This window comes from Dermacentor albipictus, chromosome 1 (assembly GCF_038994185.2).
Source record: "Dermacentor albipictus isolate Rhodes 1998 colony chromosome 1, USDA_Dalb.pri_finalv2, whole genome shotgun sequence".
Taxonomy (NCBI): Eukaryota; Metazoa; Arthropoda; class Arachnida; order Ixodida; family Ixodidae; genus Dermacentor; species Dermacentor albipictus.
This window is the reverse complement of record NC_091821.1, coordinates 117,285,782-117,300,295: the sequence shown is the minus strand read 5'-3', so window position 1 is coordinate 117,300,295 and position 14,514 is coordinate 117,285,782. Positions and strand designations below refer to the sequence as shown.

Below are 14,514 nucleotides of genomic sequence, written 5' to 3'. Positions count from 1 at the left end.
GCAAGAATCGTTAGGGCAAGGGTTGGTGTTCTGTTGGAGTTGAGATACAGCGAGGTCACTAGACACCGACAAAATAAAGCAAGAAGGAAGACAAGCGCTGCCCTGGTTTCCTTCGCAGTTCAGTCGTCCCTGCTTAGCATTTCGCCCGATAACTTCATTGCAAAGCAGATATACTCCTTCCTTACAAAAGTGCAGTGTGTGTCAAAAGAAAGAGAGTGGCGTTTCTCAACTTCAAGCGCACCTTGAACACGGTGATCAATATGTGCGCGATAAAATAACTGAACTGCGAGAACTGGTGAGTAATGCGCGAATGTTGATTCAGAGTTCACCCGAGAGCTCCTTTCAGCGCGTATACAAAAAAAATTTAATACAAAACTTCAGTCTGCGCCCGTCTTATAGCAGCTGTACCGTAATATACGACGGGCGTCGAAAGCGACACAACTTGAAAACCGTGACGCGCCGGCAGATATTAGTTTCCAAGCAACTCAACGCCGTATTACTTGTGATGAGTGATGTTTCCGGCACTACTACAAACACGGGTCGCATCACATAATGGCTACAGTAGCATACAGAGGCATGTAATAGAGTATGCAATCGCAGCGCAAGGTTGCGTAGCCACATAGTAGCACCACATAGTAGCACATAGTAGCCACAGTAGCATACTGAGGCATGTAATAGAGTATGCAATCGCCGCGCAAGGTTGCGTACTAATGCACCGCTTCTTTTCTCATGCACGAACAAAGTAACACCGACATTACGAAAATGTTAAGGACTCCCACACTTTGTGCCATAGCCCCAAAGCTTCTTAACGGTTCTTTAATTCTGTGCAATATATAGCGTTCTGCACAATCTCTTACGAATTTACATACCCTGTGCTATTAAGGCATTTCAACGCCGCGTACATAAAAAAGAAAACAAAAACACGTATTTCATCCATGTAACACTTATTTCGTTCAAGGGCTGCTGGTGTCTCCAAAACGTAACGCTGGGCCAGCAAGGGCGGGGCGGTAAGAAAGTTACATGGCCTGCGAGTGCCTCGATGTACTTCCCTCCGACGCATCGATGTAGTGCCTAGATGATGCGACAGTGGAAGCGGACTGGCGTGGTTACTGCGATGTTTGCAGTGGTGACGAAGGGCGCGACGTTTCTTGACTGACTTCACCCATGGTAACCAGCTCGGGATTAATTTTGATCACTGTTTTTCTACAAGTCATGGTAGACGGCGGCTTTTGTTTTTTCCTCTCGTCGGATATGCCGACGCCGGAATTCTAAACCAACATCGCGGTGCAACGCATCAGGACGTCACAGCCGCTCAGCCACTTGGGCGGCAAAGAGGCTCGGTAACCAGCCAGGGCCAGAGCTGGTGCTCTTACACAACCAAAATGCCATCAGAGGAGTGTCTCAACTGCGTACACTATAGTGCATTGAAGTTCCGCTAAAAGTGGCACCGTACACTTTAAGCTACGTTCATCAAGCAAGAAAAAAATATACAACAATTTCTGAAGTATTAATCCGTGTGCAGTGTCTACTAAATGTTAAAAAACAAACGGACAAGAAAGCTTAACATCAATGCTCACTAATTTATGACGAGGTGTGACCGGCAAGTATTATATCAGCGAAAACCTATATACTTACGCAATGGAGTCACAACTTACTTATTTTGATAGTGCTTTTTGTTTAACCATCAAAAAGTTCAGAGAACGAAATAGACAGGAAGACGTAGAAAGGCGGTTAGAGAAACACAAATTATGTAAATAAAATCCTACCGTGTAGAACAGCGAACGGAAAGGGACGAGCGGCTGGGAAAAAAAAATGAAGTCGTCCGAGTAAAAACTACACGAAAAATAACAAGAAAGAAGCAGTGAATGTTAGGTGATGTTCTCGAAAGTAAACACGGACCAAACACGTCAATCATTTTCTATGGATGCGTACGCGCACGTGCAAGCGCACGTGGGGAACCTTTTTCGAATTCTTAAGGTGAAACGACGGGCGCAGTTAATACGCGCACATCGTCTGTGCTGTGTGGTGAAGTTTCGGGGCGTGCGATTCGTCTGACCAGAGTCTTTCAAAGCTTTGAAAGACTCTGGTTGGACTTAACGTACGCATGCGACCAAAATCTTCATGAAGCGTCGGTTAACGATTATACAAAAGGACCCACTCGCGAACTTCTGCATAACGTGGTAGAGGATGCGCAACCGGCCGGTGAATGCGCGGGCGGATAGCTCACCAAACTTTCGTCACGCGGCGGCGCGCCTTCTCCAGCACGAATGCGCATCCGTTTCCCCCTCTTGCAGTGTGTGTCATCATCAAGCGCCGCGCTTCCGCAGCGCGCGCGCGAGACAGACGACAAACTCCTCGCTCCACGTGCCAACGTCGCACGTTTGAAAATAAAAGAAATAGAGACGGGGGCTTACCAGCAGTATGATGCAAAAGTTGAAGAGCCCACGGTAGTTGGTCCATCCGCGGGAACTGCTGAATAAAGAGTCGCATGGCTTGTGAATCCTGCGTAAGAGAAGAGTTGGGGAGCCTTTCGTCAGTTGCTCGGACCCATCGGTGGCCTGCATGTTCGCAGCCGTCCCCACGACGGACGACTCGGCTACGCGCGGAAGCTCGTTACACTTCTCCATCCGTCGCTTCGACGCACACACACTACTTGAACAGGAAAACGCACGCTGCGCGCAGCTGCTCTCGCGAAGGCCGCCTAACCGATCAACACGCGCCGCGGGACAGCCTGCGCAGCTGCTTGCTCGGCGGGCTGGTTTCGGTATCGGCACGCCTCCCCGCGACGGCGAGACCGGGCACGCGTCCCGAATACGTGCCAGCGGCCGCTAGGGGCCACGGTAGCGCTGCATGCCGTTCGTCACTTCCTGCTCGCGTTTTCGGAGCGACAGTTTCGAGAACTGTAGCTTAGTAAAACGTTTTGTTGGGCGAGTTTGTTTATGGCCGAGAAGAAAAAAAAAACAGTAGCGCCAAAGGAACCAGGACGAGACGAGAACACACGACTGGCTCAGAACGCCCGGGTGGAAATCTTGAGCAAGATGGACATGTTTTAGCGGTCTGGTCAAAGGGGCTGGTTGGTTCATCTTCAGGATAAAGACAAGAACAGCGCAACACAGGACGAGCGAGTAAAGAGCACAGGACAGAGCGCTGTCCTGTGCTCTTTACTCGCTCGTCCTGTATTGCGTTGTTCCTGTTTTTATTCTATGCTTTAGCGGTTCAAGAAGAGCAGGCGCCAGTTCATCTAAAGTCATACGAGACCCTACACTCTACACTCTAAAAACAGTTGCACCCTTTGGGGTGTATATTTGTCCCACAACAATAATCGTCATCTGTTTTGCCCACGTTTCCTTTCTTTAACGCTGCGAGCCCGGTACTTCCCAGTCACGAACGGCATGCGCGTTATCAGTGTGACGCAGCATTCTCGACAGGAAAGTGGCGAGCGCCGAGTTTTCAAGAAAGGAAACGCAAGCAAGGCAGATGACGATTATTGTTGTGGGACAAATATACACCCCAAAGGGTGCAAACAGTTTTTAGAGTGTAAGAACAGTTTACACCCTTTGGCTTGCCCCTTCTGCCACACAAAAATAATCTTCATCTGCCTTGATGCGTTTCCTTTCTTTATCGCTGCGAGCCCAGCACTTTCCAGTAACGAACGGCACGCGCGTTATCAGCATAGAACAGTTTACACCCTTTGGAGTGCCCCTTCTGATAATGCGCGTGCCGTTCGTCACTGGAAAGTTCCGGGCTTGCAGCGATAAAGAAAGGAAACGCATCAAGGCAGATGAAGATTATTTTTGTGTGGCAGAAGGGGCAAGCCAAAGGGTGTAAACTGTTCTTAGAGTGTAAATAATTACCCTGAAAGATAAATAAAGAACGCTTGGTCGGTGTGGAAAGTGCAAGTGAGGCAGGAAGTTTCGAAAACATTGTAAGTTCTCAAGTTTATGAGATTCAGTTGCGTACGCATCTTACCTCAGGTATGGAAGTAACTGGATATTTATTTAATAGTATTTATGTACTACAAACATCTCCTATATCGAAGTCGATGAAGCGCTTTATTTGCTCTATAACCTAATTGATGCACCGCAAAACTGTTCATAACAGGCATGATAGAGAATGCCAAGTGATATATAAGCGCTCGATGAATTTCATCATTTCGCATGTCACTTAAACCGTTGTTTTCACTGTGCAATGCAGTAAACCGCACGCGCTATCAAGCAAGCGTGGACGCACCTGCATTGCTAACCATATGGAGAGACCGGATCAGCATATCTAATACGCTGCGATGATGCTTACTACAATGGGCATCATATGCGCCACTTTTCAGCACAGTCCTCGGCAGTTGGCTCGCCGTGTCTCCCGGAGAGTCCGCATTTCGTTTATTCGAAGCGCGTAGAAACGTTACATTAAAAAAATAAAATAAAATTAATCATGGGGTTTTACGTGCCAAAACCACGATATGATTCTGAGGCACGCCGTATAGTGAGGAACTCCGGAAATTTTGACCACCTAGGGTTCTTTACGTGCACTTAAATCTAAGTACACGGGTGTTTTCGTACTTCGCCCCCATCGAAATGTGGCCACCGTGGCCGGGAATCGATCCCGACACCATAGCCACTAAGCTACCACGGCGGGTAAAGGTTACATTTGAATGTCCACGAAAAGGCGGACCAATGGTATGCCAATGCTGTGGTGGTCTAGGAGACGCTAAACTACAGCCACAGTTGAAGAAATTTATTAACCAAATTAACTTCAGCACTTTTATTTATTAATATGAAACGAAAGGAGAGGTTGGCGCCCTTATTGGCGCCGGCAACTCCTTTTCGAAGGGCAAGCAAAACAAAAGCACAAAAAGTGATATTCACTGGTGACAGTAAGAGCACGAATATTTCCAAAGTTCTACAATAAAGCGATCAATTTCATCACCCTCGAGGTCGTTCTCCATAGCATGGATGTACCGGTCCTGATCCTGTACTATCGTCTTAGCAAAGTAAACTGATAATGCAACGAGCAGCGACCATATCCCGGTCACCTTCGATGTCTGTTGAATTCTTTGGGATCTATCCGTTTTAAAGGGTGTTTGCACACAGCTGTTGCGTCGTTATACCAATTTTCTCATGAATGAAAATATTGCAGCATTTGCTCTATTTGCAGCCATCACGCAGAAAAGCTAACTTTGCGGTGCAGTCTTTCTAAAAGTAGCAATTGTAGTTACACGTGGCAAGATGATAATCGACGATTCTAGAAGCGACGGAAAACGACAAGGGAGAAAACTTCGTGATCGGTGCCACAGAAAACGGTGATTATAAGCTTCTCACGCAGGCATTTAAACTAACGCTCTTAAAAGCTAACGATGACAGCAGCACTTGACATACATTTTATTGCACAATCTGTTAACAGAATGGCGCCTCTCATTTTTCTCGAACTTAAAAAGGACTTCTCATGAAGTTAATGTGTACTCATTGGTTTTAACATGGAACGAAATTAAAGGAAATGTACAAGAAATATCCGAGGGATTGGAGAACCGGTTTACAATGCGGATTTTTCTCCCACTGCACTACGCCCTTCTGAGTATTTCAAAGAAACTTCGTCGCACCAGAAGAATTCGGCTGTGGAGCGCCTTCCTGTTACGACTCCTGGTCCGGATGGTGCAGCTGCATGTATCACAGTTATGATAGGCGTTTCCTGATGATTTAATAATAGTGAATCATTCGGGCACGTATTAATCTCGAATGGAGGCTGTTGTAAAAATTGTTTATCTACCGAACAAACAAGGTAGCGGATATTACGCTTTTCGTTGACGTAAAACTTTATACAACTGTAGTTGAAACGGTGAATCACACACTTATACAGAACTTTGCGGCCCTGCCTACATGGATCTGACTTAGACAACTTACGGCGCGCCCAAGCTGCTGCGCTCGAGAGCCACCGCATCGTGCATTGCACTGCATTGGTGCACGTGCAGTGCCAGCGCGGTATTCCTTCGTTCCACCGTCGTTCACATTGCGCTGCGCGCGTTTCCCGCAGGATGCACGGGCTCGTATACAACGCATGCGCAAAAAAAAAAGGAAACTGCATCAGGAATAAAAGCGAACTCAGCGGCCTTGTGAAGTGCTCGCTAACTGGACATAAGTCTTCCATGTCATGCTTGGCAGTATACGCAGACGGGCGGACAGTGAGCGCCTGCGGCTGCATGCAAACTGCACGCTTCAGATGGCGCAGACGTCTCCCATTATTTCCGTCGAGATTGCAGTACTTCACATGGCACAGGAGTTCGCGAGAAGTTTTCCAGGGATAGCGGGGGTTTTTCTCGAGATCATGTGGGATTGTCTAAGCGTAGCCAGCTGAGGAAGAGTGTTTCTATAGCCGGAGGAGTGTTGCTATTGCCGGTCGCCCTACAAAGGCGACCGGCAATTGCTTTGTCGGAACGCCACTTATTAATTGGGATATAGCAGAGCCCGCCATAACACATTTCGGTAAGACTAACGGCGAGGACGCGTATCCACCGACGGGACGCAATATGCTGCGCGCCACCCATCCACTTGAACCTGCTAGCCCACCCACACGGCTCGCTATTTACTCTGCACATCTACATCGCGGATGAAATTGAGCAAGTGCCAGAACACCTCACTTCTAAATATCCAATATCTTCGCTCTATCCCAGGGCTTAAAATTGCTGTTCGCAATAATTGAGTTAAGAGAATAAATGAGTAACTGTAGTCAAGATTTATTTTTAACCCAAAAGCAGGACTGAAATCTGTTAACATTAGTTTCTAGTGCCTTCAAGGAGAACTTCACATGTATTTTTGCTTAAGTCACCCGCTTTCTGGCCAGTTCTCACAATTTCCACGTGCAAGCTCCGCATCGTGTGCGTGTGGAGTGGCGGACAGGAACACGGTCCGCGTGTTGCTCGACTGCGCCCCTATACGTATGCCCAACAAACAACTACGCTACAAATTTAGGCCTCTGGCAAATCCTCCATATTCGCTTTAGACAATACTTGAACGGTGACCAGTTAGTGGCCTTGAAAGGACAGTTTTTAGTGCAGTGAACGACTTTTTTTTTATTTTTGCGATAGCAAATATATGGACACTCTAGGCGAATATATGCCTTCGCCATCGCCATGAGGTTCCGTATAAAGTCCAAGGGCGATAAAATCGTCGCCGCGCGCCGTATGCTGTATGTGTGAGTGAAAGCGTGCGAGGGTGAACCTACGATGGCGGCTCAATCTCGCGCACGCAACGGAGGAAAGCGGGGAGGAATCGCGCCGACTTCCGTCGCGCGCAAGGCTCCAAGGGAGGGGGGGGGGAGGGTTGGGAGGACGGCGCGCTCTACTTCGGGCCGCCCGGGCGGCCCTATTTATCTTGAAAGCCATCTGCGACAAGTGCAGAGTCCGCGCTGCGCTGTGTTTTGCGACTTAGTTCACGTTGATGCGAGCAGCTGCAGGAAATTCAATTCGCTCGCTGCTGCTGCCGCGTTTCCTCACTGCAGCGTTTTGACAGCGAGTTTCCGTGCTCATCGAGCGAGATGTGTTCATGTTTACTTGTGCGCGCGTGACACTACGCTTGTTCGTTTAGTTAGTATGCCTATGTTTACTAGTCTACATGGCCGATAAACGCTACTATGCTTACTTCGTACAGCTGTGGACTAATTTGCTATCACAATCGATGCTTCGCCTTTCGGGCGAAACTACGATTTTTTACATGTAAGTACGGACATGTGCTATAAATAGCATATAGTTTATGCAGCGACTCGCGTTCGATGGGGATGTTTCGTCTTTTCCCCACTCTTTTATGTCTTTGTTGGCGCGCTAGGCATCTCTTTAATGCGAAAGCATTAAATGCCCCATTACGCGAAAATCCGTCGGCGATGACGGCATGACCGACAGATGGTACCAAAAATATCCTACGGCGCAAAGAGCAAAAACACGCAAGAAAAAATTCACCGACGATTACGATACTCCCTAACGCGAAATTTGAGCGCAGCTCTATACCTGTTGTGATTTCGCGAATACTGAGGCGAAGAATTTGAGAGATACATGTAGCAGAGTCGGCGATCGTCGAAAATCTGATCTGCAGGTCAAGCACGTTGGCTTTTATACATGACTCGTCGAATGTTACAGTGTAATCACTGGTGCCAGAAAGTACTACACAATTCGCGTCGCGCATACAATCAGATTACAAAACGATCGTAAACCATGACAATCGAAACAAGCGCGAACGAGACCAAGCAATCCAAAGAGGCGCGAGTGGAGTGAGAAGACGATAGTACGAAACGAGCGGTCCGGCTGAGACGAGGCGCGCATCGAGCGGTTGTGCGGGTCCTATGAAGTCCGCATGACACCATTTTCCCCGCACAAACGTCACTGACGCACGCACGTTCTCATTGGTCTCCGCCGTTAGCGGCTCGCGTCTTCCATACCCGCGCCGCGTTCGCTCTTTCACCTTTCGCTGTGGTCGTTTACACCGCTGACGCTCGTTGCAAGAACGATAAATTTGGTAAGTTTCGGTCTGGGCGCGAAGCAAAGCCGGGTCTCTGTGGTGCGAGAGGACCAGGCTTCCCCGACAGCTCCACGGTTCTGGTAGACTGAAGGTGTGCCTAGTGCTAACGTCATTGGACACGTGACGGCACAGCCAATAGGGAGGAGCAGGCGCCACGTCATTAGTGTAAAACAAGAGCGCGTTCATGGCGTTCCGAGGTCTGCAAACGGCAATATGCTTTCGCATTCCCACACGTAAGCAGCGTTAAGTGTGTCTGCCGATTTTTTTTTCATTCTTATTTATTCACTTTGAAAAGAAAATTTCAATTTCTCATATTAGCGAACCGTAGACGCTAGATGTGTGCTGCTTCCGACTTCAACAGTTGGAATCCATTTAAGCCTACCTACATATATACTCCAATAGGTATGCGTCATATGGCTTAGAGGAACAAGAACTGCGGGTTCTTTTTCTGGTATAAGAAAGAAGTTGCGTTTAATTCATCCGACAAAAGACGCACTTTCTTCTACATATCCTTAAGTATTTTTAAGGTGGCCTGAAAGCAGTCCATACATTCAGAGTAACCGACATTCAGATCTACTGAGACATTCCCAGGCAAGTCGGCCGACATGAGCTATCCGTCTCTGATTATGACTCATACACCGGAAACAAAAATGCAGGGCAATATAAGATTAAATTCGCGCGTTTATAGTACACATGCACGCACGCACAGTGGCACGTATATCGTACCACTGTAGTGCGCTACTGTATAGGATAATTTCATGGCGCACACGTCATAATAACATGCTCACGCTTTAAAGCTGCAGTCGGCCACTGATTTGAAGGCGCTCTGCTGCTGAGCGCGAGTTCAATTCCAGGTATTCCAGATGGGGTGCAGCGTGAAAAAACGCTCGTGTACCGAGCTTTGAGTGCACGTTAAAGAACCCCAAGGTGGCTAAAATTAATCCGGAGATGAACACTACGGCGTCGCTCATAAAACATTCCTTGGTATGGGAATTTAAACCGCACCAATCAGTTTGTTAAAAGAAGCTTGCTTTATCCTCGCCCCAGTTGGGGCTTACGCTTCGCCGCATCTGTATACGGAAGTACTTTCATTCCGCCCAGCCAGGAAGGCTAGCACGAGGTAAGTGCACCGCAGTCGGCAATTTCGATTTGACACGCGACTGCAGCCAGCTGCAAAATGCTATTTACGAGCTGGCACAGCTGTTTGGAAATGTGTGGTGTAAGGAGAATAATTAGAACAACGCAGAGCCACATATAACCCATCTCGCAGCCGCGCGCGTGGTTACATTTAAAGCGAGAATAATTATGTCATTAAGTGAACGGGTCTTTGCTTGTTGGACAACTTATTTAAAGAAAGAGAGCCTGGTCCATTGAGAGGTTTCGTTACTCGACGTTTACTCACAATATTTACTCACCTCCTTTGGATAAAGAACGGTCCTCCGGCCGAAACGTGGAGTAAAGAAGCGTCTGAATGGACCATGCTCTCTTTAAAATATATCTTCCCGGGACCCGAATACAGCTGTGGGATATAATTGCTTTTGAAGCTGCATGGTTGTTATTATCTGCTCGCATGTTACGAGCGTGAGATTTGTTCATTCAAATACCACTGTTAATTAGATGCCAAGACAGTAGCTGTAGTAGCAGCAAACATTTATTGTAGAAAATAGGACGAGCGGCCTTCAAGCTTGTCGGGGACCCTATTCTAGGGTTCCGCTGGCTTCGTCTCTGCGGCTTGCCTAGAGTGTGGCAGCCCTCTTGGCTGCCTCTTCCGAGCTGGAGAGCAAGGCCTCCCATCCCTCTCGCGTTGTGGTTTCGTGAGTGTTGTCTCGAGGAGCCTTGGCGCATTACCACGTGATGTGCACGGTCCAGCATGGGCTCGGCTCCACACCACGGGCACTCATCTGGATATCGCTCTTTATTTTGTGTAGAAGATGTAGATGCGGGCAAATTTTGGGTTGCAACCTGCTCCAAGTGATTTGCACCGCTTTCCTTAGCTTCTGATGGAGCGGGGCGAATTGAATTCGAGCCCTTTTGTAATATTCAAGGATTGCCGATCGGCTCCAGTCTACTGGTTCGGGTTCGATGCTCGCCTCAATGTCGGGGCGCCACTGGTATGTTGCGTGCGCAGTGACCACTACATGGGCGAGTTCATTTTCCCCGATGCCAGTATGACCAGATGAGTGATTGCAGCAAGGTCCTTGGTTTTATTTATTGTCTTGGCAGCTGCCATGCAGATCCTACCGTTCCGGTAGTTTCTACACGTCTGCATGGTGTCCGTCAGGATGTGGGCTTCTTCACTTGTGTTCGTGTGCGCCGCAATAGCCGTACCGATGACGGTCTCCTCGACCTCGCAGATGTTGTAGGCCCGCGCTGTGGTGCTCGTTACTTCTCTGTAAATGCCATCTATCACTGTTGTAAAACATGGTGTACGTGTTCTGTGTACGCTGGCGTTAGTGTAGTATGTGTTCCTCCTGGCCTCGTATGTTTTCTTGTTGTGTGACCATAGCTTCTCTGCGTCCCGGGTTTAGCACGGGGTCCATCCCTTTTGAGATTGGAGCAACGGCAATTTTCTCTCTGAGCGGTTGCGAGGTCGGCCTCCTTTTCTGCGCAGTCTCGGAAACTCAGTCAGCGTAGGATGTCTCGTCCCGTTGTTGACTGGGTGAGCCTTAGCTTTTGCACATTGAGCTGTGCCCCCATGAGTTCGTCGAATGTATTCGAGACCCCAAGGGCCATAAGGAGTTCCGCTGAGGCCGCTCGGAGGAGCTGCAGTGCCGTTGTGTAAGCTCCCCGCAGACAGGTTTCAATGGAGTCTGTATCCGCCTTTAGCAAGTTGTGGTAGGGAAGACTGTACAGAATTCTACTTTCGACCAGACTTTTGACAAGCCGAATTGTGTCGTTTTCTCCCTTGCCAATCTTTGTACTGGTTACCTTTCTGATCATTCTTGGCACCTGTTTTACGGATGTCTGAATGCGGTTGAGGTTTAAGGTGCATCTTTGATTTGACTGAAGCCACATGCCCAGGATGCGGCTGGTGGTTTTCTCCTGTACCTTTATCCCAGCCATGTAGACCTCTAATTTGTGTTGTGTCCATCGGGACCGATCGGCTGCCCTCGCCTTTCCGTATCCTCGTTAGCTCTGATTTCTGTGGGGCGCACTGCATGCTGCGTTCCGTTACGTATGCCTCGATGAGGCTTGCAGCTTCCTGCGGTCTCTCCTTTTGCCCCAGCGAGCCTGTGGCCGTCCAAACCATGGCGGACCGTATACATACATGACGGATCGTATGCACGGCTGGTTCTGGAGTGTCCTAGCTAGGCCTAGCATGGTCACGTTGAAGACGGTTGGAGAAAGATTACTGCCCCCTGTGGTGTTCCGCGATGTGGAACTTGTATTAATCTTGACTCTAAGGTGCCGATCTTAATTTCAACCGTGCGATGATTCAGGAAGGCCTTACGTATTTGTAGACTCATTCCCGCATTTTGTGTCAGTGAGACCGTCCAGGATCCCCTGATGGCTCACGTCGTCAAAGGCGCCTTTTATGTCGACTGCCATGACAACGTGCTCGCTTCCTGCTGTGGGTTGTATCAGCACCGCTTCTTTCAGCTGGAGGAGGACGTCCTGAGCTGGGAGGTGGGGCCTTAGGTGTTGTGTGGCATTAGGTCATTGTTTTCGAGATGGTCCTGCAGCCGTTTGTTTATCACCATCTCGTATAAGTTGCCTAGACACGGCGTGAGGGAGATGGGCGCAGGTTTGCTACCTTCAATTTCTTGCCGGGCTTCGGGATTAGGGCTACCTGGACATGTTTCCACTGTTGTGTGATAGCGCCTTGGGCCCAGTGCTCGTTTATAAACATTGTAAAGGCCGTGATCGAGCAGTCGCTAATATTTCTGATCATTGCGTTGGTGATTTTGTCCGCTACCGCTGCCGTATTCTTTGTCATGCACCCGATGGCTGCGCGGACCTCGAGTTCGCTAATGGGGGCGTCCAACGCATGTTTGGGTTTCCTTGATATTCTGCGTCATAAGGAAGAGGTGAAATGCCTCCTCCAAAGCATTTCTCCTCCACCTCGGCCAGGATTTCCTCCTCCACGCCTGCATACCTATGGAGCGCCTTATAAGTTCTAGCGCCTTATTATTTTCGCCCTTAGTTTTGGTCGGGTCTGTGGTGGCTCGCCAGGTTTTGCTAGTACTCAGCGTTCCGTCCAGACTGTCGCAGAATTTCTTACAATCGCCTTCAGCCAATTCTAGGGCATAGTCTTCTGCCTCCTTTACGATTTCAGCAATGTGGATTTTCAGCTTCCTATTTAGCTTCTGCCTCTTCCACCGTTTGCAGGCTTTCCAAAGGTGGAGCAGATGCGGATCGACGCCTGGAGCTTCCTACGTGGTGGCCACCTTTTTGGTGACCACTTTTTCTGCCTGCGGAGGTTATCACACCACTCGTGCAAGGTTTTTATGTCGAGATGCGCATCTGCTGTGCATTGCCTGTATGCATGCCAATTCGTGACTTCGGCGGTGCAAATGTGCTTTATAATTTTGCGGGTTTTTAAGGAGATGCTGAGTATGTAGTGATCACTTCCTAGGTTGTTGAGAGTGTTCAGCCGCATCGCGAACAGGAGATTCCTTCTCCTTGTTAGATCGGGACCAGCGTCTGTCGGTGCGCGATTCCCTATTTTTGTTGGGATTGTGGGGTCCGTGAGTAGTTGCAGGTCCCACTTGTCCATAAGTTCTACAACCTGTCTTTCCTTGACGTCTTGGTTGGGGTAGCCCTATGCCCGGTCACATGCACTGACATCGCCGGCAAATAGTAGTGGTCTGGTGTGCGCTTTTGTAAGCGCTCCTTCTGTTATCTCGGTAAAATCCACTGCCCTATGGTGGGGGAGGGGGGGGGGTGGGTGGGTGCTATAGACGTTTGGGAGAAAAACACCATGTAGTCTTGGGCCCTTGCACAGAACTTCGACTAATAGGGGGGAGGGGGGGGGTGCCCGTATCGGCACCGGTATCGCGTTTGATTTCCGTTACGGATCTGTGTATTAGCATTGCTACCCTGTGTTCTTCTGAGGCTGTATATGTTTCGTAGCCCTGCATCCTTGGTACGGTTCCCACTTCCTGGAGTGCTATGGCGGTCGGTGGTATCCGTTGGGACTTCACCAGCTGCTCTAGCACTCCCTTTCTACGCCGTAAGCCACTGCAGTTCCACTGCCAGACCTCTGTGGTTGCCCTAAGGCCCCTGGGGCGTCTAGCCATGACTTACTGAGTCCTGTCCGAAGGTGTGCAGTACGGATCTCTTATAGGTCTTTTCTGCCCTTTCTCTAATAGTAGAGGCCGTTGTTTGTTTTCCGATTCTTTTTTGCCTGCACTCAATTTGTACGGCTTGTGTTTCCTTGTCTATCTTCTCGTCTCGCTCTGCGAATTTCCGATCAATGTACTCTGTCAAGTGGGGGACTATCGCGTCTATCAAGTGTTTTACCGTTGCCTCCGTGACTGGTGTCTCTTGTGCGGTCTTGGCACTGCTAGAGTTCTCCGTCGCTGTGTTATTGGATTGAGGGAGTAACTGGTGAATCGCGGGTTTTTGTACCTACTTTTTAAACTTCCTGTTTTCTCTGTCCAAATCGCCTAATCTGACTCTTGCCATTTCTAATTCTCTTCTTAGTTGCGCTAGTTGGGCAGAAAGTGTGTTGTCTGGTTTGGGTTGGGAGGCCATTGCTGCCCAGCTCACCTCGATTTCTTTATTAGCTTGTTTCATTTTCTTCTGCCTCTGTTGAAGGGCTGGTGGTTGCCTCACCTCTGGGGAACTGGATCGCCCCCTAGACTCCGATCTCTACATGGACTTGGACCTTCCCGAAGTGACTGAGCGCTCCCTTTCCTAGCTAAGCCAGCGTTCCTTGATAAAGAGGACTACAGGCAAGGTCGGAAGCCACGACAAGTCTAGGATGGATATAGAAATGCACCCAGTGGGGATGGTAAAAAAAGAATCACCGCCCAAGCACTCCGTACAGATACCCCAGAAAGTGGATGGGAAA

At 48.9% G+C, this 14,514-nt stretch overlaps 1 protein-coding gene across 1 annotated transcript in view; it reads right to left on the bottom strand.

The window, feature by feature from the left end:
• LOC135907865 (diacylglycerol O-acyltransferase 1-like) overlaps window positions 1-14,514 on the bottom strand; it is a 237,705-nt gene that overhangs the window by 138,149 nt on the left and 85,042 nt on the right. Inside the window, exon 2 of the mRNA XM_065439624.1 lies at window positions 2,415-2,502. Within this exon, the coding sequence (XP_065295696.1) occupies window positions 2,415-2,502 (88 nt within the window). The remainder of the gene's footprint in view (window positions 1-2,414; window positions 2,503-14,514) is intronic.